The sequence below is a fragment of the Colletotrichum siamense genome, assembly GCF_013390195.1.
Source record: "Colletotrichum siamense strain Cg363 chromosome Unknown KSG_Cg363_contig20, whole genome shotgun sequence".
Lineage (NCBI taxonomy): Eukaryota > Fungi > Ascomycota > Sordariomycetes > Glomerellales > Glomerellaceae > Colletotrichum > Colletotrichum siamense.
In genome coordinates this window covers 142448-166714 of record NW_023501033.1, presented here as the reverse complement: position 1 = coordinate 166714, position 24267 = coordinate 142448, and the positions used below count along the sequence as shown (strand labels likewise).

The window sequence follows — 24267 nt, the reverse complement described above, 5'->3', positions numbered from 1 at the left end:
CCCACCAGCTCCCTTACTACCTGCTTTGTTTGCGTCGCAACCACGACAAGCTGTACATACCTACTCTGATCTCTGCGATTCTTCATCCCTGCGCGGCACGAGCGGAGGTCAGGTCCAAATCGTGAGAGGCCAACCCTGGCCCTACAGGCCTTTCCTTCCATGGTGGACACTGCTTGCATATCTGCACTATCGCTCCGATCCCGGGCGCCTGGGCGCCTGGGCACCTGGACGGACTTGGTGGAGACACACCCGCCCCGCCATGTGTTTCGCTGCCCATCGCGCCGTGATCATAAGGTAGGGACGGGCTGGGCATAACGTCGTTTAGTTGAGTTTGGCGCTGGTTTGATTGCCGCTGTCCGCGAGCAGAGACCGGTCATTAGGGTCAGTCAATGCGAGGCTTTTGTTCCTCGCAGCTTCTCCTTACTTAACCATGCCCCCATCTCTCTGCCGACAGTAAACCTTTTAACCGCTGCCACTCAAACGCGACGTGACTGAGCAACGTCTGCCCACCCGACGAGGTCCAGCGCGCCATCCCTACCCATTCATCCCTAGGCCAGGATCACAAGTAGACAGACAGCACGCTGCAGGTAGAGACCACTTTTCCAACGTCATCTCGTCGTCGTCTCTCCCGTTCCGGACGGTTCATGCCGAGTCTGTCTCTTGCCGCTGAGTCTTCTGCCCCCAGAAGCTTGTCCGCCAGCGCCGTACTCGGCAATCTCACCCTAACGGGCCGTAAGGTACACCGTACATACGCGTCCCGACGCCACCATCTCCGCATGTCACGCCGCCAGATCCCTCCGACGCTGCGAACCACCCGCTCTCCCTGCACGCCTGACTCTCTGCTGGCACCGACGGGCCGCCGTTTTAGGTCGCAGATCGCCTGCATGGACTCCTCCAGCAACAACATCCCACTGGACGCACAGCCGTCATCACCGCCGGGCGCGGCTAGCAACAGCAGACCCCTAGCATCCGCTCCGGATTCGGTTGCTTTAGCACCGTCTGATGTGTTGGTCGCCAGTCCGATCACGCAACAGGACCAGCCGGCATCCCACCTTATCCTAGCCTCGGCTCCGGCCGACCGGGACGACGCCGCGGCAGCCGGCCTCTACCAGTGCCCGCACTGCCAACGACAGTACTCTCGCCCTGCGTATCTCGCTCGACACATCCGCACCTACACTTTCGGCAAGCGATGTGCATGCCCTGTATGTTCCAAGGCGTTTGCCAGAACCGATCTGCTAAAGCGCCACGTTGCTAGGCACGCACGCGGCGGCCAAGACCATGGCAGCAAGCGAAACCACCGCCCGGGACCTTCACCCAGCACTCGTCGTGTGTCTTACGCTTGCCGGCAATGCGCTGCTGCCCGTGTTAAGTGCGACGAGGTCAAACCGTGCTCGCGCTGTTGCAGCCGCAACATCGACTGCGAACCCTCCTCAGGCCGCCTATCTTCCACGGCAGCTATGCACCTGACCCCGCCCCGGGACGTCTGTAACACCGGCGGCAGCTGGACGCAACGATCCCCAGACTGTCTGGCGACACCTGCCCCTCTCCATTCCCACAACAACCACTCCTCTTGGGTTGCGCAACAGGAGCTTTCCCCACCGCAGCAGACCGCGTGTTTGACAACGGACGCAAGTAGCCTGGCGACTCTAGGACAGCACGCCGAGGCCGGGGACGGGGGCCCGGTGACGTTGACGACATGGCGCGCCGGACTGCCACCGGACGCTGCGCACGTCATCCACGAGATGAGCACATACGGGTGGTTTGCCACCACCGGCCCCGTCTCTAATACCATGGGAAGAGGCGTGTATGAGCCGGAAATGGGCTCCGTGACCGTACTAGAGCCAGAGACTCAACCTGTATCAGACCTTTACGCTAGCTCGAGCTCGGAGCTGTACGTAGCGAGCTTGGAGCTATTCGAGGCTTTCAAGCAGCCAAGCCTGAGCGGTACGAACTCGGCCGACAGCCAAAGTTGGGCTTGGCCTGCGGATGACGCCGTCGACACAATGTAGCACGCGATGGGCAGTCGTTGGCGCCCATAAGAAGCCCCCCGCCCCAGGCCCTATGGGAACAAGACCAGTCCACTCCGACCGTGGCGCTTGTTGAAAGAGGCAAACTTCACCCGCGCCAATGGGCGTATACTGATACATGACTTGCGTTATTGGTCGTTCCGAACACTGTCCAGAGCGTCGACTCCTCAAGCGCACCGTACCGAACAGGCAGCTCTCTTCCAGGGACATTCCGCCCCGAGACGCGAGTACCAAGAGTTAGGCTGTAGAAAGCCAGATGATGAGTGACGTAAGGTGGATTCGGAATCGCAAACCTGACTTCCCGTCAGCAACGAGCCGGTAGCAGCAGCCTGCCGCGGGACGTTGTCTATGCGCCATACGACACTGCCTACAGAGACAGGCGAACAGCTTGTCCCCGTTCCGAGAAGGGGTTCAACGGACCGTCGGAGCTTAGCTCCATAGGGGGTCTCCGAGATCCTCCCCCCCCCCCCGTACTCAATTTTTTCCGTTCACTGACACGAGATTTCCGAACCCGAATCTGGAAACTTGCCGAAGCTGCCGGACCGGGCAAAGAATACACCTTGTGCGCGCCAATCCCCACACATCATTTCAAACCCCCGCCCCCCCCCCCCAGCGGATTTTACGGTTAGGTACTATAGCTTGGTGCTGTCCTGCAGCTTCGCTCCGGCGGGGCGACGGAATCGCGGTAAGAGGGTCACAGCGTCAGCCGGACCGATTCAGGCGATGGCGCGAATTGCGTGCAGAATGTCTCCCTCAACGGCCGAGAATGATATAGGGCGATACTTCGACGTTTGGTTGGCGCAGTCGGCCCCTCCATGTCGTTGGTTTAGAGTTTCAGCTTAGCGGCTCTACGTACCCCACCCTAGGTGCCACTGGGCCAGCGCCCGCAGCCCTGATGAAGCACAACAAGCATCCCTGGACGAACAGGCATGGATGCGCGAACGGATTCGATGACCCGCAGAAAGGTCTCAGGACCTGGGTACGATTGGCTGGTGCGCGCTCTTGATTACTGTTAGATCGTTGATGCGTTTTCCCGACGGGGTCTATATGTTTTGCTACCCCTCCTAGCCCCATGCTGCAGGATAATCTGGAAAGGCTACAGGCGTGCGGTTATCTCCTGGTTATGAATGTAAATGTGAATGTAGATGTTTATGAAAATGCCAAAGCCTTGTTTTGTGCCGTTCGTCTGTCTTCTGCTGCGCTGTGTTGCTGATTAGGGTGTGGTGTGAACTCAATTGCGTAAGCACTAGCTTTGAGGGAAGACAGCTCTGGCCACCTCATCCTGCACACCCCGTTCCGCGTAGCACGGACAGTACTATGTACTCCGTACTCTAGACCTCTATCCCCTGAATCACGTGCTAAAAATGGCTCAGAATTCTAGGACAAGGTGTCCAATCAACTGACACGCCCCACTGGAGGTGGGGCGGCGTCCAGCGGGAGCCATGTCTCTAGGTACCTAGCGAGATTGCCCGGCACCGATGGAAGCCTGCCAAGATTCTACCTTACACAGTAGCCATCCATCCCCCCCTTGCGGATGTAGGGACTGCTCGCTGAACGTATCCGTACGTGAAAAAAAAAAAAAAAAAAAAAAAAAAAGTCATGCTTCTCCTGCGGTAGCAAAGTTTACACTTTGAAGATCTGGGAAGCATGGCGCCTCATACCGACAGGAGGGTCACACCATATCAGGGGTGAGTTTCAGACTACAGGCTACAGCTAGGCTAGAAATGAAGAGCACGCTATGCTAGAGAACATCGACTGCAGTCTACAGGGGCCACCTGGTTCGTTTGAAACTTTATTTTAGGTGACAGACCAGAACCATCTGTGCGCGGCAATTGTAGGCTCGGCGAACACTACCGAGGATGCCGGAGGGTAACTTAGACGTCCTTGGCGAGCTACGAAGCATGCTGGCCGCCGCGGATGCGGAAATTTTCTCCATCTCGAATGTACGCAGTATGTGTTACATTAGATATAAAATCTGTAGTAAAACCAGCCGTCTCGACATATAATAGGAGCCTTTGTCCTCTCTTTTGTTTTCTTTCTTTTTTTTTTTTTTCTTGGCTATAAGAAAGCGATTAAGCCTGTGTCCAGGGTGGGTTTCGTTTGAATTAGTTAGTGCTTGCGAGAGACGGGCGCCCTAACATACCTGGTGCTACTTTTCTCAATCAGGATTATGTGTCTATGCTGTCTGAGCATTAATTAGCGGGGGTTCTAGCGAAGAAAGCCGCCGATTGTAGGCTTGTAGCCCCCTGTCTCGTTGTCTTAGTAACCTAGCAGGGCCCTCTAAGTTAAGTTGCTAGCTAGCTATTACTAAGGGGTTAAGGTAGTAATAAGAACAGAATCTCCAGCGCATGGACAATCTTTGGGCTTCCCATGACAATGGTATTGAGCTAAGCGTTCGTGGCAGTATTAGGACGTAATTTAATCGGGCAAAGTAAATATTTCTTCTAGTAAGATCATAGGTGTGGCTGTTAGTATTGATTACCTATTTAGCACGGAGCGGAGAATGATTATGTCGGAAACATCATCACGAAAGCCTTTGCTCTATGCTACAGTTAGCTGCCCTGCTGGCTTACTTGTATCCATAGGTCGTCTCGCTTGCTGGCGTCTGGTTCTCTCTTCCTTTTAAAGTCAGCGGGATCTCAGCAGGGAAATACATAGGTTATGAACACTAGACGGTGATATCCGAAACTCCCATGGAAGAGTATACCGCGTGGAGGTTACACTGGAAGAGTGTACGTCACTTTCCCCCCGCTAGCAAGCTTCAATGGTCGGCGTACGATGCAGCAGAAATGGACCTACTAACCTACTATCAGTCTCCTATAGGGCCAGTCTAGGCATCGCCTGGCTATGTCGGCCGTTTACCTGTTGCGGAAGGCGCGCTGTCCAGGTGTCAAAACCACACGTTCTAATTTGCAGGGCAACTTTATCATTAATCATAGGCGGAACATCCACATCGTAGGACAGCTACGATAGTTAAGCTTCGAAGAGCGTAATAATAATTAAGGAGTGATCTGACAAACTGATAGAACCCCCCCCCCCCCCTTGTCAAGGTGAGAGTACCGTGCGTCGTGGCCTTAACAAGGCGGGGGGGGGGGTTCTATCAGTTTGTGTGTAGACTCTAATTAAGACGGTGCTGTTAACCAAGCGGCAGGTTATCCCCGACACTTGGCCTAGAGAGCTACAATCAGAGAATGGAAAAGGGGGGGTGATATGGGGGAACTGGTTAGAGGAGAGGATGTTGACGTGTGCATCCTAGCGCTCATTAACCTGACCATGCTCTGGTCATGGATATTTCTTCCCTTCGAACCTTCCCTTCGCAGTTTGCTGCCTAGAGGCGCACTTTGTTAACTGCCGCATGCTCTGGTCAATGATACCTTAGCGTTCCATTGTGAATGGATCTGCGCGTAGGTTGTTGACCATCGTATATGGTGCCCTGACAGAAATGATGCACCAGGGATGTAGCCGTTGCTAAATTTGGACTGGCCATGACATTGAACGCTTGAAAGTCGTAGTACGCTTGTTGGTGGGGATAAGGAGGCCATCCCAAATGCGGTTGTGTTGGCACCGCTTGAGACGATGCGGATGCGGCTTCAGAGTGCGGTATGTTGGAGAGCTTTAACAAGAACTCCTCAGCGGGTTGGACGGACTCCATATCTCGTTGGATAGATGTCTGGCCGTTCATATGCATTCTGCACGTACTGGCGACGGGCGTAACGAAGTCCTCGCGAAATCTGATGATGCTATCAGGATCAGTGCCTAGAAGAAAGGCGTACTGAACGAGGAGCTCAATGTCGCCAATGTGCCGGCATTCTAATCTCTTCCGCAAGATGTTGGAAGTCTGAGGGGTCCACTTGAGGGATGTTCTCAATGCTTCGCTCTGTGTCCACTCGTTCCAGGCGAGCTGCACCTGGCTCTGACGGAGCAAATTGCCTATCCTTGTGGAGTATGACCATTCGCCACGACTAGCACCTTGCTCAAAGTGCTCGAGGATATGACGGACATATTCTTTGAAGGTTGGGCCGGCGTTGATGTAATCCGGGGCCTCAAACACTTGCAAGCAGGCGTCAAAGCCGCAGGCAAATAACACCTGCGGGCAGAGTTTAACCTTGGCTCCATCTACGCACGCTAGAGAGTCGCGGTGAACCTGTTTCAAGTGTACCTTGTAGGAACCCTGAGAGTCAAACACCATGTAACAGCCATGGTGACGGCAGAACCACTGAGCGTCGTTGTAGTGAAAGTCTTCGATATGTCGTCTGAGGTCGCTCTTCCTTGCGCAGGTCTTGGTGATACCTTCCTCCCCGCACAATCCACACACAAAATACCCATTCCGCTTCGATGTCTTTAGATCAGCGGATGACGTCCCCACTGTCGGCGGTTCCGGCAACCGCTGCTTCACCCGAATACGTCCAGCCCGACGCGTTGCCGAGGTGCAGGTGGCAACGGAAAGGTCCCCACGTTGAATGTGTCTGCTCGGAAGCTTCAAACCGTCCCGAGAGCCCTTTGACACTGCCACCCCAGTAGTAGAGGACATGAGGGGAGAATGGCGTACGCTTTCGGATTCCCGTGGGCCAAACTCGGCTGATCCCGTGGATGATATCGCAGTAGCAATACTTGACGCTTCATCGGGAGCTGCGTTGCGTTCAGCCGGCACTGGAGAAGCAATCGACTCCTGGACCAGGCTCTTTAATGCGTTCATGCCGTATCTATCGACCAGGTGCTTGATCAACTGGCCGTCACCTACTCTCTGCGCAGGCGACACTGTCATGGCTTGCCATGGACCGTTGGCGTCAGGCCAATTATATGAGGCCATCGTTTCGGGTATGGGTCGTTCTTGCTCCTAGTTCGGCAAGAGCAGGATGCAGACGCCGTGTGAAGAATGAGCTAGCTGCAGGCTTTTGTAGAGACTACTGGGAGCTAAGAAGGTGTAACAATGCGATTTATAAACCGGATGAAATGAAGTGGCTCAGAGGAGTCCGTGAGCAGGCTGGAAATATGTGAAGAGTTTGTTGGTGGCTGGGTGGTTGGCGCCGAATGCCATGCAAGCTCTAAACACGAGAACGGTCAATGAATGTTGGTGGGAAGGTGCTGAAGAAAAGAGATAAGGAAGTTTGCTCTTGAGTATTGCTCATAGAGAACAAGGAGGGCGCAGCAACTGGCAAGACTGAACTAGCCTAGGTTCGACAAGTGATAACTAAAAAGGGTTGGACGGATAGTACCATATGACGGATAGTGCTTGGTTTCCGGGCCTGCTTTTAATTTGACATGGACCGATGTGGCCCCTTGGCTAGTACCGTTGGAACCGAAACAGCGGTCAAAATCCCCTTACTGCAAAGCGTGCTAGGGGTGGTAGATGGGCAGGGATGATGATAGTTCATAGCCAGTGGGTCCAGACCGGCCACCCGGTCTGACAGTGCCCCGCCTCCCCGTTTCTTTTCTTTTCTTTTTTTTTTTTTTTTTTTTTTTATGTCTAGGTGGGTGGTCGGGGGTCAGGCAGGGAATAATAAGTGCCAATCTTGTGGGGGATCAACATGTGCTCTAGCCTCGCTCGTATCAATTGAGAGCACAGAAGCAGTCAGACATCGGAGAATTAAGTCTATAATTAGGGGGTCTATCGGCACAATTGGACTAGGTCTAGCTTTCCGTCGCAGGTAGTGATCCATTCCTCCTGTTCTCAGCTGCCCACTCGTCCTAAGTCAAGATGAGTTATAGCTATAGATATATCTTCCTTCCTCTTCGCAATTGAACCTTCATTCTCTATATCACAACGTCATACATAGTCGTTGTATTGGTGATTTCGTGTCGCCAGAGTCCGCCACTTCAAGTTGATGTTGTGACCATAACACAGAGCCAGCGGATGCGAAGTCCCAAGATCACTCTTATATCTTTCCTATCAACAACTCAGAGGCCTGTAGTTATTACCGACCAACAGGCTGCAGCGGGATTGTTATTAGCAGAAGGCTGGGCAGAATAGTTAAGACAACGACCCCTTGCCGATCAGCACTATCTCTAGGACAAACGCGCACCCAAATGACCCCTGTTCCGCTGGAGCAAGCCATGCCGTATTTCCAGGTCAGTCAATATAGTCCTCCTATACTATACTGGGGGCAATTTTGGTTTGCACGTTTGTTCGTATAGCTGCTGTGAATGGTTGTTGTCTTATGACAGCTTCCCAGTATATTGCTATCAGCATGGCATTATAAGCACTGCCATGTCATGTGCGTTGGCACAGCCGGCCTTCTGTATACTAAAAAGACATCTTAGTCATAGATTATGTTTAAGCTCGCGCCTTTCGCGCTCAAAATCTCGCGTTATCTCCAGCCCCGGCAAACCACGACGAACGGTTACCAAGCATTCATTCCCCTATTCCTTTTGTATTCGCTTCAACTTCACAGTGTTAAAGCTGCGTAAGGGAGGACGTCGCATTCGCTCGCGATAGAAGCGGCACCAACACCTATTAAAAAGAAAGGGGGGGGGGAAGAAAAAAGAAAAGAGCCAGATCTCTCCATCACTAGGCACCATGCAACCCAGGTCAGTGTAATACTTGTCGCCTTTACTGCTGAGAGACGGTTGTCTCCGTTAACTAACTCTTCCGCGATGATTACCCTGATATAATCACCTGCGCACTTTTCATCCGCTACTTGCAAAGTTGCATTCTTCTAACCACCCTAAGACCGTCTACCAAGGCCACTCAGAGGTGTTCTGGGTGTGATCTTAAGCCACTAAGAGTTCCCGATTAAGTGTGTGGTTCGGCTCTATGCATTAGATCTGTGTGTCCCTCTCCTCCCCCCTTTTAAAGCTACCGACATCGGCTAACAGCACCCGAGGAAGGTAAGTTGTATGCAGTACCCGGTATACTTAGATTCGATCCAAATATCATACATTTCCTCATTCCACAGTGAACTCTCACACTATGCTGCTCTTGATCCTCACCTGGTTATACTCATTCTCCTCTATCGAGCATACCTAATATAGCCTGTTCTGGCCGCATGGCCCTAAGTGTCTCACAGTCCTCGCTGTACACAAATTTCAACCTTGAGTCATCGAATGAAGTCTGGGCCTAGGGAGCTGATGAAAAATGGCCAGGGCCGCGTCTGAACATAACATTATATGGTCTTAAGGACGAATCGCACCAAGATAAACATACTTATCCCCGAGGGATAGATACGAGGTGTAAGGGTCTAGGACAAGGTCGGTGCCATTGGTCTAGCCTACTACTACGAGTACAATAAATCTTCTTGAAGAACAGGAAACAGAAACGTATCCTCCCTACCTCCTAGGCATTCTTATAGCCTTGCTATTGACCTTGTCGATATTCCTGGAACCTTCTAGCAAATGCGCCATTGGATTTGGTGGGTCCAATGAGTCGTGGCTGAGGGTCTTGCCGAAGGCCGAACACCGGTCCATAGACCGTGACATTACGAAGTTAGGGTTTATGGTTAGGGTTAGGTGTTAGGTTATGTTAGGGTTACGTTACGACCGCTACGGTTGGTCACTGTAGGATTGTAACTATATAGTGCAGAACAGGGGATAATGACAACGGATTTGCCACTACCGAAGCTTTTGCTTTGTGCCACAGTTGGTTGCCCTGACCTGCTCATAACAGGTTATTAGATGTGATAATAGGTATTCGGGAAGGACACCGTTAATTCGAGGTGTTCTATTCGGCACCCCTATGTCCCCTATTTAGCACCCCCGTACTGCAACGGGGCAAGGAAGAAAACTCATCGGTCGTGCTGGGCACTCCACTTCAGGCGAAAAACCCCCTGAAAATCCCCAAACACTTATGCATCGATTTCCCACATAACCACAAGAGATATGAAGATGGTTGTATGAATGCAACCCTGACCAAATTGTGCCTCATCCATAACTTCTACTCTTTTTATCTCTTGGGTTGTGCAGTTTCCTAGGAGAAAATGCGCTGCTGAGAACAAGTTTAGTAGCGCTGTCCACACAGTATTCTGCCCCTTCTTGGCTTCGAATAATCCAAGAGGCAAAGCAGGGATCGAGAAGGAGGACGAAGACCAGGGCTGACCAGGGCCACAAGAGCCCAAAAAACACCCATTTTTATTCGATTTTCAAAGGGTAGGACTTGATAAATTTTTGCCATTGGCTGGGCTGAAAATCCCAAGGGCTCTTAGGGAACTGATCACTCAAGTCATTGAGAAAAACGGAAAAGGTACAAAAACGAGTGTGTTTCTTGCTTGTTTGCTTGGTATTTTTTGTCGTAGGCTGAGCAGGTCTCTATGTACTTATACAGGCCATTTCCTCCTATAATAACGCCTCACGCCTACGAAAACGCCCATCTGACCCCTTGCCTCCAAGTCGAAAATGTCAACAATTCCAAGAACTCTGCCCCCTTCCAGTACTAACAGGAAGAACCCACATCTCACAACCACAAACCTATTACTACTAACCCTAATACCTGACCTATGACCTTAAGCCCTAACCATAATCCTAGCATATTAACGGCGAAATTCGCCATATCTAAGAGGAACTTTCCTAACTTTTTTTTTCCGATTTTACCTGATTTTGTAAGAATTTCTGGACGTCGCGCACGCAATGCGTGCAGATTACAGGCTTGCACATAATTTTCCAATATTCTTAATCTGAGTAGTTCATTGCATCAATAGTATTTAAAGTATATAAATCTATATAACTATACTAAAAAGGGCTTTTATTTGAACATATATAATAAAATAAAAGAATACCGCACAAAACACAAAACATAATACACCAATATTGTACTACATTTTGAAAAGATGTATTGAGTATAATGCATCAATTTAACACATATACCTGTGTTGTATTCAGTATTGTATTCTTGTACTGTACTGTATTGTGGACCTTTTTGACAAACTCTGGCAGATGTGACTGTGGACGGTTTCGTACTAGTCTTAGTTGGGCCGCTGTCTCGTGACCATTTTCGTGCATGATTATTTTCCTCCGTTTTCTTTTTCTTTCTTCCTAAAGAGGGTTACCCTGGTGGTGAAGAGACAATCTCGTTATTTCCACAAGATTACCCCGTTAAATCAATAGTATCCGGTGGGTTAGAAGGAGGGGGGGGGGGGAGAGCAAGAGAGGGAAAAACTAGCAACAGTGCTAAAGTGTCGGGGTTTTAGTCTGGCTAGGAGCTAGCCAGGGGTCTCAATGTCCGCGTTTGTGTGTTGCGCGCAGGTGGGTCGGTGGGTCAGAGTCGATCCGGACATCCCGCGAGGCGGATGGTCCAACGGAATGATGACTTATCTAAGTTATTGAAAAGAAATTGTAAGGAGGAAGCCAGACTAGCATGCCGATTTCAGCTAGGTAAGGGCCATTCAAAAGTAGGATACGTCCAGACTCAGATGGCCTGTCTTTTTACTTCTATCGAGTTGCTTTTCACAATAGATTCTCACTATGAAACCCACTCACTTTCTTTGTATCCCACTGGTCACTCGATTGTCGCGGCCTAGGCTGTCCGCTGAGTTGAGCGCTTTCAAGTCATACATCACTAGTGCGGACAATGTCAGCATCCCGTCGTCCGCAGTGCGTCCCCTCAGCACGATCCACCTCACTCTAGGAGTCATGACTCTTCCGGAGCCTAAAGACGTTGAAGAGGCAACACAGGTTCTTCAGAGCATCACTCCTCTGCTTCCTCAAAACCCCATCATAATCTCGCTCCTTGGCCTAGGAATCTTTCCTGGCATAGACCCAGTACGTGCCGAAATCCTCTTCGCGCACCCCACGTGCCTCAAATATGACTTCGACGCGCTATGCCAAAGAATCCGGCATGTTTTTGAGGATTCCGGTATCTTCGATAAGAGAGGCTTCAGCTTATTCCTTCATGCCACTATCTTGAATGCTAGGAAGATTGCCGACGGGGGGTTTATTGACGCGACGGAGATCCTGAAGGACTACCGGGGACACGTATGGATAGAAAATGTTCCCCTCGAGGAAATCGGGATTTGCCGGATGGGTGCTAAGAAGAAGGGGGTTGATGATGAGGAGTATCTGCTAGAAGCTTCTATTCCACTCATGACTTCAGATGATAGATGAAATATAATGTAGAATTCTGATATAACGTAGACCAACCACTCGCCCGCTTTCGCCCTGTTAGTTATAGAAACCTAGTTTCGTATACTAAGAGACCATTCCAGGATCGGGGGCAGCACTACTACTTACCAGTACGGCGACTACTCTTCAGGGCTAAGGGTTAGTTGATACCGAGCCCGAGGTGACTTATAGCTGGACTTCTGCAAGTCTCTAGCAATCAACCTCGTGAGCATCCTCTGATCCTTTCAGCTCACCTTCCTCTACGAGTAGTAGTCAAGTCTAAGACAAATCATCTTAGCCTCCAATTACTCGATCTACCACAACCTACAGCAGCAATAGAGTCTGCGTTTATTACATCAGACTGCACACCGACTATAAATAGTCTCCCCAACGAAAAGGAATACGACCTCTCTCCTTAGACCTCTTAATAATGCTGCAATTACTTTGCTAGCTTAGCTCCTCTGGATCTGGATAAGTACTTTCTCATGAGTTTGGAAAGGTCCTCGGCTTTCCATTATTGAGCAGACAGAACGACATGTCTTTCTTACTAACGGACAAGCTGTAGCTACTATAACTGTAGAAAGGTCATGACGTGTTTAGGCTGGGTGTCCTTTGGCAGCTCCAGCTAGGAGCCACTGTAGGTTTACGATGTAGGAATTTGAAGAAGTCTTGTGGTCTTGCTCATGAAGGGCCTTTGATCTGCAGTCATCAAGTCGAGAAAGAGCCCTTGAGTGGAGTAAGTAGTCTTTAGCGTTGTCCTCATCCGAAAGTTGCTTGTTTAATTCGTCAACAAGGCCCATCATATCGTCGGCTGGGTTCTCATTCGAATCCCACACAGGTGGACAGCATGGCTGCATCTAATAGATAATGCGGCTTACCTGTCGTAATGTGGAAGGATGCAGCTTATCTTATAATGACTGGTCTTGAGTTGAGGTATGTCCGCCGGATCTCTGCCTAAGGTAACATGAGCAGAAGGTCTCAGGAAGGAATAGCCCTAAAACAGTCATTGGTTGCTAACGGGTTGGGCCTGGCTAGCTCGAGAGGCCTAGACCTTGGCTATGCGCCATGGAAAGCGACCTTGATACCTTCTGTCCTAGCTCTAGATGGCCGTTTGAAACTCTCTGAGGCCTGGGACTATGAGCCTCACTCTATGTCTAATGAAGTGCGTTTGCTTCCGCAATAGCACCCCAACAGCACTAAAGCTGTGAGTTGCTATACTGATGGCCCTGCAGTCAGCGTTGAGTATGTGTTGCGGAGACGTGTAGTCTTTTCTTTTTTATAGCTTCACTTCTGGCGAGCAAGACTATGAGCAACGTCACAACCACAGAAGACATCACAATCCCTGCGAGCTTTGTACCCAGGCCTCTTATCGCCATTCACCTAGGGTTCGAACCCTGCTGTCACAGCAGATTTATCGTTGACGGTATAAATATGGAGGATGGCTCAGGTTGCGGACGTACTCAAGCAACGTCCACCTCCAACATATACACGGTCTGCTTCCCGCCCACCGGCAAATACGTAGTATGTGCCGAAGTTGGGCGTGTGAAGGAAGTGAATCACCGCATCTGGGAAGACCTAGGCTGCGGAAACAACCAAGGCGAGAGTCCTGCGTAAAGGGGAACCTCCCTTATAAGCTGGTCGGGCAACCAAACCTTTTAGTGATGATATGCCTGTATTGCTGTTCCCTTTTATTACATAGTTGGGCGCTAAGCTGCGTATAAAGACCGGATCATAGTTCTTTTACGATCTCCTAATGCCCCACGATAACAGGTGATAGCATGACTACCAGACTGGGAAGCATGGGGGTCTGGGGCTGGGATGTTGCGGCGAACTAAACGGTGAGTCGGTGTGGGTGCGGCTAAGTTCTGCTGGATGCAGAACTCGGAGACCTCACCCCCATGCCGATCTGAAGGTGACGATGCAGGTCCCCATAGGAATTTAGTCATCAGCCAAGAGAAGCAGACACAACAGAATTAACCGTGATTCTTCTCTGCATAGCGTGCAGAGGGAGGCGAGCGGCATAGTTGTTTGAAACTTCCTACTCCTAACACCAGCCCCAACGCAACGTTGCTGGCTGAAATTGGACGAATGATACAAGGTGGTGACGACAAAAGCGCCTGAATGCGTTTGGTCTTCTTATTGGGAGCAGCGATCGGCTCGTAAGAAATTGTTGCCCCGAACGCAGGATGTTGGCCCCAAGGCGAGACATTGCCTCTATTAAGACCGCCACTCTCACTTTGTGATAGAAGTACTGGAGATCAGGATGTTTTGAGTACACACGTAGAACGGTTTACTTCCTCTACTTTCATGCAATCGAACACGAACGTACTTATATTAGCTAGACCGCACTAAAAATCACCCCGAAGTCCTCGACTGCTATGTGGCTACTACCCGCTCCTACACTGAAATCCTGTACGATCAGACCCCGCCCCCGTGGACTATCTGGATCTTGGTTGGGATTTCCATTCCCGCTGCCCGTCTCTTAGGTTAAGCTCCGCGGAACCGGAAAGCCACTGCTAACTCGTCTCCATGACTCACTTGTTTAGTTAGCTAGCACCTCCTCGTTGCTACTGCGTTGGCGGGGTGGGCGTAGAGGGCAGCTATAAGTAGGGGGGGTGGCGCAGCCTTCTAATAACGTCCACTGCAGGCACCACGCGAACGATGCTGCTAGGTTTCTCGGCTTCAACGCCTCAGTGGAAGAGGGGGCAGAGTTATCCCCAACGCAACCATATTCAAGGCACATACTTAACGGTCAGTCATCTGCAGGGTCACTAGGCCTAAAGCGCTCGCCCCCAGCGGAGGACACGTTTGAAGTATTTCGTTATACTCACTGCATCTGCTAAATAGTAGACGGTCAAGATAGCGATAAAGGTGTAACCGTTTCTTCGTTGCGATTATAGTTTGACGGAGGTGCGTAGAAGTTGGTAGAGGTTTGGTTAGTAGAGGTTTGAGAGGTAGGTAGCACGAGTCTTCTGTAGTTCTTCCTTTCCTGCTTGTGTGTGGATCACTTTTTTTTCCCCTCCCCTTCTCTCGATTCTTTTCTTGTTTCTTTCCTTAGTGTTTCTTTCCCGTGGGCGAGCGAGCCTCGCGAGGATGCCCTTCAGTCGACCGCGACGTGGGAATTTGACCTGAGCCTGTGTAGTTGGGAAAGCGCTAGGCGGTATGTCGGAAGGCAGGAGCGAAGGTAGAGACAGGGAAGACACCACACAACTACAACTGCCTTTCCTAATTATTCGGGAGAACCAAACCCCCCCCCCCCCATTACATTATTATATCTAAATTGACACACCATCACCACCGTTACCGTCACCACCACTACCGCTATCACTACTACCGCACTCGCAACCACACATAACCAAACAACATCAAATATTTCACAGCAACCATAAGCAGCTCCTTCCACGCTGCACATACTAAGTAAGGGCTACAAGAGACAGGCATCTTCGCAATCAGCGCGCCTCAGGCCCCCAGCACATAAGTTGAGCCCACCTCTGACAACCTCATCACTCTACATAATTATGACCAACGACACCCAGACTGAGTCTGATAGCACCACAAACTAAGGACCAACAGACAGTACGGCCTCCATAAAACCCCAGTGCTCTTTCCTATTCCACGATGCTGACAGGTGCCCTGGGATCCAAGAGCCCCTCATAATAATAGCTTCTTACCGTACGCTCAACAACGCCATGTAGCTTACCTTGCGACTCCCGCTGACCGGGCTTAACAACCCCCCCCTCCCCCCCACACCCGGTCCATCCGTTCAAGCCTTCCCCTTCCCTCCCGCTATGATGCCGAGTCGACCAGCAAGGAGGCATCGGATAACAAGCCGACCGACGACAACATCCGCCATCTTATTAACGACATGATCGTCACAACGAAACCCTTTCACCTTAGGGCACCTGGTGATCTTCTGTACTATCACGGACGCTGTCCGGGATCTCACGTTAGCCTCCGACAAGATCCACAACAGCGCTCACGCCACTACGCTGTCCATTAGCATAGCCGGAGGCATGGAGCTCGGAAGAGAATAAGAGCGGTCCCGCGTTCCAGGAGTATAGCCGCATGAGGTTCTTCAAGGATAGTGTCTAACACGTCTTAAGAACTCTTCTGTGGGAGATTATAGTGATCACAGTCCCCGATGGCTCCGGTGGCCGCCACAAGGAGCTAAAGCGTGACGCCACCAACGCCCGAGTCCCCTATAAGCCTGGCATTGGGGGCGATAAGCGTGAGGCTCACCTGGCCGACTGCGACGCCGAGTGGCTGGACCAAGGCCTGGAAGAGGCAAAAAAGGTGCCTGGCTAGCTCTTTGCGAAGTACTTCGGAGACATCCGTCCTATCGCCAAGATAAGAGCCTGGAACGCCGCCGAAAGCCACTAATCTGCTACATCAAGCTGCTTTATATAAATAGGGTGCTTTTACTATAGGATAGAGGCTAGAGCAAACAATATGACAACGACTATCGCTAAGACCTTAGGTTTAACATGCTAAGAATGAGTGTGTGTGCTAAGTGTGTGAACTAAGGTCATGCAGCTTAACAGCCTTTTAGGCCGGTGTACTAATAGATTCCTCCTTCCCTTCTAACTTTTCTTTGGCAGTTTGCTGCCTGGAGGCGCACCTCTTTTACTGCCGTATGAAGCTAACGGGGAAACATGTGGAGGGTCACAGCGTAGCCTCCATGGCTAACCCATGGGGTATATGAAGGGGGGTTTTCAGCCGCCTGGCCCAGCAGAAGCGGCCCCTCATCACACCATAGCCCAAATCAAAATTCCTTCAGAATGAATCTCATATGCACCCCCTACTCAAACGATATAACGATACAGCCCTTGCTACTAGCGACATTAAACGTCTTCGAAAGGCCGGTTTGCCACAGGTGTGCGTAGATCATTAATTAACCAATGTATTAAACTCCGTCTTAGCTATTCCGGTCAGCCCCTGGGCCTGGACAGCGGGCTCGGCCGACAGCTACCGCGCCCGCCCGGACAAAATAGCGAGAACGAGATCATCTAGAACAGTATGTAACTTATTGAAGCGTCCCTCTTTGTGTCTGAAGCAATACAAACAGGCGCAGTCTCACTTCTAGTATTTACCCTATGTCCTAATGCTCCTTTTGTGGCCGCAAGCTGGTTGTACTCAGGAAAGGTTATGAGGGCACGTTAACTGAGAAAGTGTCGATGAAGTATCACACTGCTACCACAAGTTTGCAAGAGCCAGATTGCGTTCGAGAAAACATCAAGGCTATGCTATATCAACCATCATCATAAGGCTACTAACTAGCCCTGCGTTACCTATTTAACGCCGGTAAAGCTTATTATGTCCCATTTAGGTGAGCAGGGAGAGCACAGCAACGGGCTAGGTAGGAACGAGTGTATATTCTAGATGTAAGTGCTTGACGACATTACAGACTACTGAAACTGCAGTCCTTGACCGTTTTTATTGCACTTGTTTTTGTCCTGTTGGATATGTAGCTAGCCTTAGAAATTGTCAGGTTAATAGATGCTATTGCCTTTTTCTTCTACAGTTTAGAAGCCATAAAACGGTAGTACGCAAGGCAGTTCCATTCTTTGTTGTATTGACCCTTGGAGAGTGTGATCCATTCTTCGCCTACAGAATAATTAACACAGTTTATCCAAGGTAAGACGGTGAACATGCCTTTTTTGATGACTCTGTCAATGTTAGCTTTCGAAGAGGTTGTAGTACCTCCAAAATCAATACTAGACAGCTTAGGTTTAGTCACTTTCCGATAACGCGCATTAGCCTCTTCGACCGGACATAGGTACTTATTGCGCACGGCTTCCCTTCTGCTGTCCACTGAAGTATTGCTAAACCGTCCGCTCCCCGGCAAGCTACACGGCGGGTTTCTTCAACTGCTGTCTACTCCTAGTCGTCTTTCGGAATGTGGACTCCTGCATCTCGGGGCTGGGCGGTTAGGCTGTCCGGCATCCTTGTGCTCTTCGCTCTCCTCCGAAGTATTGTAGCTCAGGATCTCGGCCTGAACCTTGACACATATGCCCGAGACAAAGCACAACAAATAGTTTACTCCTCTAAGCTCACCTTCACCCAAGACACTATAACACTCTTCAACGATAACCAATTCTATGAGCTTGCTCACTTGGCTTATATCCAAATGCAGACCAAGTTTGATGCTAATCGCGTCAGGCCACAGGAGCAGCCCGCTATGATGGCCGTTATAGCCGTCGAGAAGGACGTATTTATCTCATCCAGTTTGAAGGGAAGCGGCCCTTCTCTGTACAGTCTCGCCCTCCAGCATTCCAAACCACGAGTCGTCGCTGCCCTTGACCGATGCCAAGCCAGACTACAGAGCCAAAAGAAGGTCCCAGTAAACAAGAAGCATCGAACTGAGGCCGGCTGTGCGGAGATTTTCGCTCTTCACCAGGTAAGTCCTGCTCCTTCTGCTACCAGGTCCTTCCCCTGGATCATGGCGCCAATTACCGACGCCTTCGTCTAACGCCTCCCGAGTACCATTTGGACAGCGATGCCTCCCAACGAGCCCACAATCACCCGCGCTCCATTCGCGTTGTAGCCTACGGCAAAGGGGGCCAGACAGGCGTTGTAGGCCGTGAGTTCGTGCCTGTTCTGCCAGTGTATGTTACATGGGTTACGCCGTGCTGACCGGCTTATTGAACAGCTCAAAACCCCTGCGGTGGCGGTGAAGTCATCAACCAGGAGGGTTTCCTAACGTGGGGGTGCAGGCAGTTCATGGCGGACGAAGGGATCACTGTGCCACGGAAGCCCGGCAAGAAAGTCGACATAAGATTGCCACGGCCGTTCCCAACGTTCACGCATAAACAAATCAGCGTCGTTCCCCACGCTCGCTCGCGGCCCACCCTCAATGAGGGTCCGCGCTGAGGGAGGCGAGTATCCCTACGGGTTCATTGATGCTCCGCAGAACATCTACCAAGCCAGTAGACAACATATTCTCGATCATCAGTGGTCAGGAGAAGCGCGGAGCAGCAAGCCAGTCGTAAAAAGACCGATTTGGCGGCGATCTGGGTCGCACTAGGTCATATCATCAGCAGCCGAAATCCACGCCCTGTAACTCAGAGCTTCTCAAAGCTCTTCGATTCGAATCCTTGCCAGCTAGGTTCTTAGACGTAGGAAGGGCGGCAGGTCGAGCCGCGCGATAGAGATATCAGGGATAAGTAGTAGGTAGCACAGCATAGAGGCAAGCGGCGTACAGCCCACCGCATCCACTTAGCTGTAAATTCGGGAACTATTATGCGCTCATCTGTCGCCGGATAGATGGCCAGCTGTCCAGCGGAGGTGAACTTTACTGACTGTTACTTCGCCATCGTTTCGGCCCTAGTGTTTTCATTGTCATCAAGTACCTCAGTCCGACTCATATCATCAACGTTTATGGGGTAGAGCTCGCTGCATACTAGTACTCATGTTTCAGAACAGAGGCTCTTCTTCACGTTATCGCTGACTATTTCAAAGTCGGCTTCGTTGGGACATATGATCCAGATACTATCCTGGTTTGCTTTAATTTACTGTAACGACTGCAGACAGCGTTCTTCAGTCGAGCGTGGGTACTCTCGCGTCGTGCTAGTGCTCAGCAGCAGCGTTGGAAACATTTTGATGATTCCTTACTCATACTAACAACAGAATGAATTATTCCTTGGCTTGAGCCTATATGATGATTTTAAACTTTAGTCACAAATTCAATCCGTTTCGGTATTTTGGACAGCCCTAAGCCCTGCAGCCTAGCTCAGTGAGCCAGTGCACAAGGCAGGTGGCAAGAATCATCGCTAGGCCTGAAGACAGCCTTAGGTCTTAGGTAGCCCTGCTCTATATTTTCTAATCCAGTGTTTGTAATGTCGTTGGGACGACGAGACCCGGCCTTACTGCGTTATATATTCACCCCTTTGCATCGGAAGGAAGGTGCAGATCATAGCAGGGCGGGCCGATCCCACCATCCTTCCACAACAGGCTTCACACAACCGTCTCAATCTGAGATACCTAGGACAAGGGTAGGGGGCGCAGCTGTTCCCAGCATTCTACTGCGCCTGTCATCCGTCCCACTCTCCCGGAAATTGCTTGAGCTGCGAGGTGGTGCCTGCAAATAAGAAAGTGATCACTCCTACCCCGAACAATTAACAGAACTCCCTCCCGCCCACTCTCATCCGCTGAAGAGCATCCTCGACGATAGGCCCTCGCAGACGCCGGATTGTTTCATAAGTGAACCCGTTCTTTGTTTAATGTGTTATGATCTACAGCTACGCCACGCATCCTCGTCGTTCTAGTCTCACGTCTGCCGCCCTATAGCAGTCAACATTCTGTGGGTCTAGAGCCCTCTCGGTAGAGGGTTCAGTGCCAACATCATACCATAGAGTAGGGAGATGCGTATATCATGGTGTCGCAATCAATCTTGACGTACATACGAACAGTCATTGTCATACATACACGAATCCAACATTCCGATCCATGTTAAACCTGTTCCTCAGCGACAGGTGCTCACATGCAGCTATCAACCTACCTCCTGAACTGCACCCTCTGAGATAAACCCTAAGTAGAACCTCCAGCCACCTTACCTATACTTCATTCTAGACAAGACAAACTCCTATACACTTTACCATCTCGTCCGTCCATGGAACATAATACACGCTACACCCATCATCGCCATCATTTCTTCTCTATTAGCATCCGCTGTAGACACTGTTCCCTTAAAGTTCTACTATAAAAGTAAGGCGAGTTGCTACTTGAGTCTAGCATAACGGTCACATGCTATGCAAACAACTGTATCTGGCTTCTGCTACTGTAAGTTCTCTGGTTTGAGGGGTGTTGTGTTCACACCGACCTAGGTATACTGCAACTCCTACTATAGTGTCGATGCTCCCGCAAAGCTTAGGGTCTGCTAAGGCTTTAACGCCACGTAGGATAGCGCCCAGGGTGGCATTGCCAAGACGTTTTAGGCGGAATTCGATTCAATGAAATAACGGCCTAAAGACTAGTCGTGTCAATGGGCGCGCGCGTCGCACGCAATGCCAAAGCACACTATCCTACCATGAACTAGTTAGCCTGTTAAGCAGGCCCAACTTCTAATACCTGCGTTGTCACCTGCTATCACTGAAGTCCGGTGATGGCGGCCGGCGGGTGGTCGCTTTAATTAGCGGCGAGTGTCTGTGCAGACAAGAATAACAAGTTGATTTGGTGAGGAAATGAACCTAGCCTGCCTAGGATGGAACGCCAAGCGTGGGTCGTTATCAGCCATTTCTCGCTCTCCAGCCTCACGTATATACCTACCTAAGTATACATAGACAAACACGCAGCTAGTCACAAAACAAGCCATCCAAAGAGATGCTGCACTACCGCATACAATTGAATTAGTTCATCATCCATAGATTCGCATCCGTAGCAAGATCAGCACATACATACATCCATGTCGGTGCGCCTTTCCCGTTCTAGTCCTTTAGACCATCTTAGGACAAGTCTTTAGTGTGATACTCGGTTAGTTCGATCCTGGTTTGGATCCTGCCTTGAACTCTAGGACGAAAACTTAGAGCTAGAGTTCACCTCAGGGGCATCTGCAACTTGCAAGCGGATAGTACAGCACCCTAGTAGGCAGGCACGTCTATCCCTATGCTCTCCACCATAAGGATAGCTAACACTATGTGATACTCACAGCAAAAGGAGAACAAACAGTGTCCACCCAGTGGTGACCAACGAAATATTAAGACGGGCACGTAATTCCCCATTCATCATATTATGCCCACCTATTAGAAGGCAAAGTGACGCGAGTGAAGTGTAGTCCATGTGTAGTACTTGTCACCGGTAGTCACGGATACAATCGCTAGCCGGCGATGAAGGATTCCGCGCCGGTTAAGGTAGTCTCAAAGTATCCTAAACCTTACTCCTTACTCCACACTTGGCTCTATTCATCCGCACGTTGCGCTCCCATTTTAGGCACGGTTTGCGGTGCGCCCTGAACCCTTATAACGATCCATCCACTAGGAATGGAACGACAATAAGGGGGAAGCGAGTGCTTAGTAGAAGGGAGAGGTGAGCAAGCTAGGTACACGAAACTCTAAAGACAGGGATGCCAATTTCAAAAGCATGCCTTTAACAGAACACTTCTGATGCCCCTATCAAAACGCTTCTTAACCTAGACGACAGCCATCTCTTAATACTTATCATCCTTCTCTAGCATAACTCTTTGACTGAGCTTAGGGTGGGGGGACCTACAACCGGCTCCGAGCATCTTCTTTGCGATCTTGATAATCTCCATCAGAATGTCCGTAGAAGCATCAAGCGTCATTGGCCGGAGAATAGCGGGTGTGTTCAATGAAAGCACATCTGCTAGTGAACTTCCAACCTGGGATAACTTCTCTAAGATGCTGACCCTGTTTACAGCAAAGGTTTTCTGGGGTAAGAGTTTGAGGACAAGAACAATGTCTTGGGCTATGCTCAAGGGATAGCCTAGTGACATACTCTCGCAATAATCCGTGCTCGTCAGCGTCGTCACTGACAAGCACAGCTGCCACACAACAGTCTTAAGCCACCCGCATGTGACGAAAAGCTCGGCTTGCTGCGACTCAGGGTAGGCGGACACGTCGGCGAGGCAGTTTGACAGAGATCTCTGCAGCTGGCAAAGCTGCTCATGATCTGGGGGCCTCGCCGGCTTAATCGTCTGACGTTCCGCATAAGAGTTCCACGCTGTAATAAATTCGGCATCGAAAGGCCGGAAGAGGGAGGTCAGATCAAGAAAGCCATGCAGGATCTCAGAGTCCCCAAGAAGTGGATCGAGGTAAGGTAGGTCTACTGTAGAATGCAAGGCCAGGGTTTTATGTCGTTGAATCGCGAAAGCACGTTCTGTGACGAAGAGGACCCAAAATGCGCGTCTAGCTTCCCTTGTAACAGACAGGTCGGCCGTCTCCTCGTAAGTGGCTTCTTCATGGTACCTAAGCGTCTGTAGTATAGTTATCGCTTCACGAAGGTAGAACCAAGCCGCATGGTCGTTGCGGGGGCTAGGGTGTGCACAATGCAGCATGAAAGAGGTTTGAACTTGTGTAAGGGACTGGTTGTCCGCGAGGTGACAGAACCGTCTCGATCGCAGCACTTCAGAGACTAAGAAGTCGGCCGAGGGCTCTGAGAGGTCGCAATGGCTGCGCTGACGAGGCAACTCTGGCGAATCAGCGGCAGGGGCCGATGACACGTCACGGTCCGGAGCGACGGTGGCGCAACAGGACACAATAACGCCATAGCATCCGGGGCATTGAGCGAAGTTGCGGATGTACTCCTCTATGCGTGCTCGATCTATCATAGGTGTAATGGGATATTTGTGCGTTAGATAGGTGTCGAGGTATTGTCCGACCGTGTGAGTTGATAGCTGCGGCGATGGCCGGAACCTCTCACCCATCCCGGCTATATTCCATTGCAGTTGGCATGTGGAGCATGTCAAGCACGATCGATAGACGTGTCCGTTCGCAGTCTGGATTTTAGAGGCCGGAATGCCGTAGTGAGGATCAGGAGTTTGTCCCTTCTGCTGTCGAATATCAGGTCTCTCTCCATATCTCGGCCCTTTAGGCCCCGGTCTCTTCGGAACTGCGTTATATGAGCAATCAACCTTAGCTAAGAGACAGTTAATGCACTGGTGACGCCCGTCGCACCGGATTTTACGGACGTGGCAGGTATCACACGCCTGCCTGATTCTTATCGTGGGCCGTTTCCTGGGCTTAGACACAGCTTTTCGTGGGGGCATGTCGTCCTATAAACGGGTCTCTCCATAACCCTAAGCAAAACGTCTGCGAGATCGCATATGAACAATAGCGCCAAGGGTTCACGTCCACTATTTTTATCTTTACTATGTCGATCGTGTGCTTAGATCTGGTTTGAAACATTCTACTCCTCTAGGTGGTTTTAGAATTGCTATAATGGATTCCGGTTGAGGGTAGGTTCTGCAATACTCACTACATCATCTTCGTTTTTGATCCGACTTATAAGGGTATCTCGTTAGGAAGGTAGGGCGGGAACTAATACAAACTAAGGCGGGCAAAGGTGACGAAAAAGAGGAGGAAGGGGGGTATTGAGGTTAAGTGGGGGCGACTGAAGACCAAAGGCGTCGCTCGTATATGTGTGTCTCCATCCTAGACCCAGAATAGAGTTTCGGAAGAAGGAACTAATAGACGTCCCCACTGCAGCAACTAGCTAGTGCATAAGAGAAGGGACAGGCCCTGCTAAGGATGCCAATATG

General features: G+C 50.5%; 5 protein-coding genes across 5 annotated transcripts; 3 read left to right on the top strand and 2 right to left on the bottom strand.

Moving 5' to 3' along the window:
- Positions 1-776: 776 nt before the first annotated feature.
- On the top strand, positions 777-2009 carry CGCS363_v015162 (Zinc finger and BTB domain-containing protein 17; the record flags this gene model as incomplete). The annotated part of the gene is made up of 1 exon (XM_036647011.1): positions 777-2009. One exon carries the CDS (start codon positions 777-779, stop codon positions 2007-2009), a length of 1233 nt encoding a protein of 410 aa, XP_036487774.1.
- Positions 2010-4596: 2587 nt separating this feature from the next.
- CGCS363_v015161 (uncharacterized protein) lies at positions 4597-6227 on the bottom strand (the record flags this gene model as incomplete). The annotated part of the gene is made up of 3 exons (XM_036647010.1): positions 4597-4646; positions 5727-6171; positions 6222-6227. 3 exons carry the CDS (start codon positions 6225-6227, stop codon positions 4597-4599), a joined length of 501 nt encoding a protein of 166 aa, XP_036487799.1.
- Positions 6228-11588: 5361 nt separating this feature from the next.
- Positions 11589-12059, top strand: CGCS363_v015160 (Uncharacterized protein; the record flags this gene model as incomplete). The annotated part of the gene is made up of 1 exon (XM_036647009.1): positions 11589-12059. The coding sequence occupies one exon, from the start codon at positions 11589-11591 to the stop codon at positions 12057-12059; it is 471 nt and encodes a 156-aa protein (XP_036487759.1).
- Positions 12060-17952: 5893 nt separating this feature from the next.
- CGCS363_v015159 (uncharacterized protein) lies at positions 17953-18926 on the top strand (the record flags this gene model as incomplete). Its single annotated transcript, XM_036647008.1, has 3 exons — positions 17953-18453; positions 18537-18636; positions 18706-18926. The coding sequence occupies 3 exons, from the start codon at positions 17953-17955 to the stop codon at positions 18924-18926; spliced, it is 822 nt and encodes a 273-aa protein (XP_036487772.1).
- Positions 18927-22197: 3271 nt separating this feature from the next.
- Positions 22198-23433, bottom strand: CGCS363_v015158 (putative sucrose utilization protein SUC1; the record flags this gene model as incomplete). Its single annotated transcript, XM_036647007.1, has 1 exon — positions 22198-23433. One exon carries the CDS (start codon positions 23431-23433, stop codon positions 22198-22200), a length of 1236 nt encoding a protein of 411 aa, XP_036487776.1.
- Between the last annotated feature and the right edge of the window lie 834 nt (positions 23434-24267).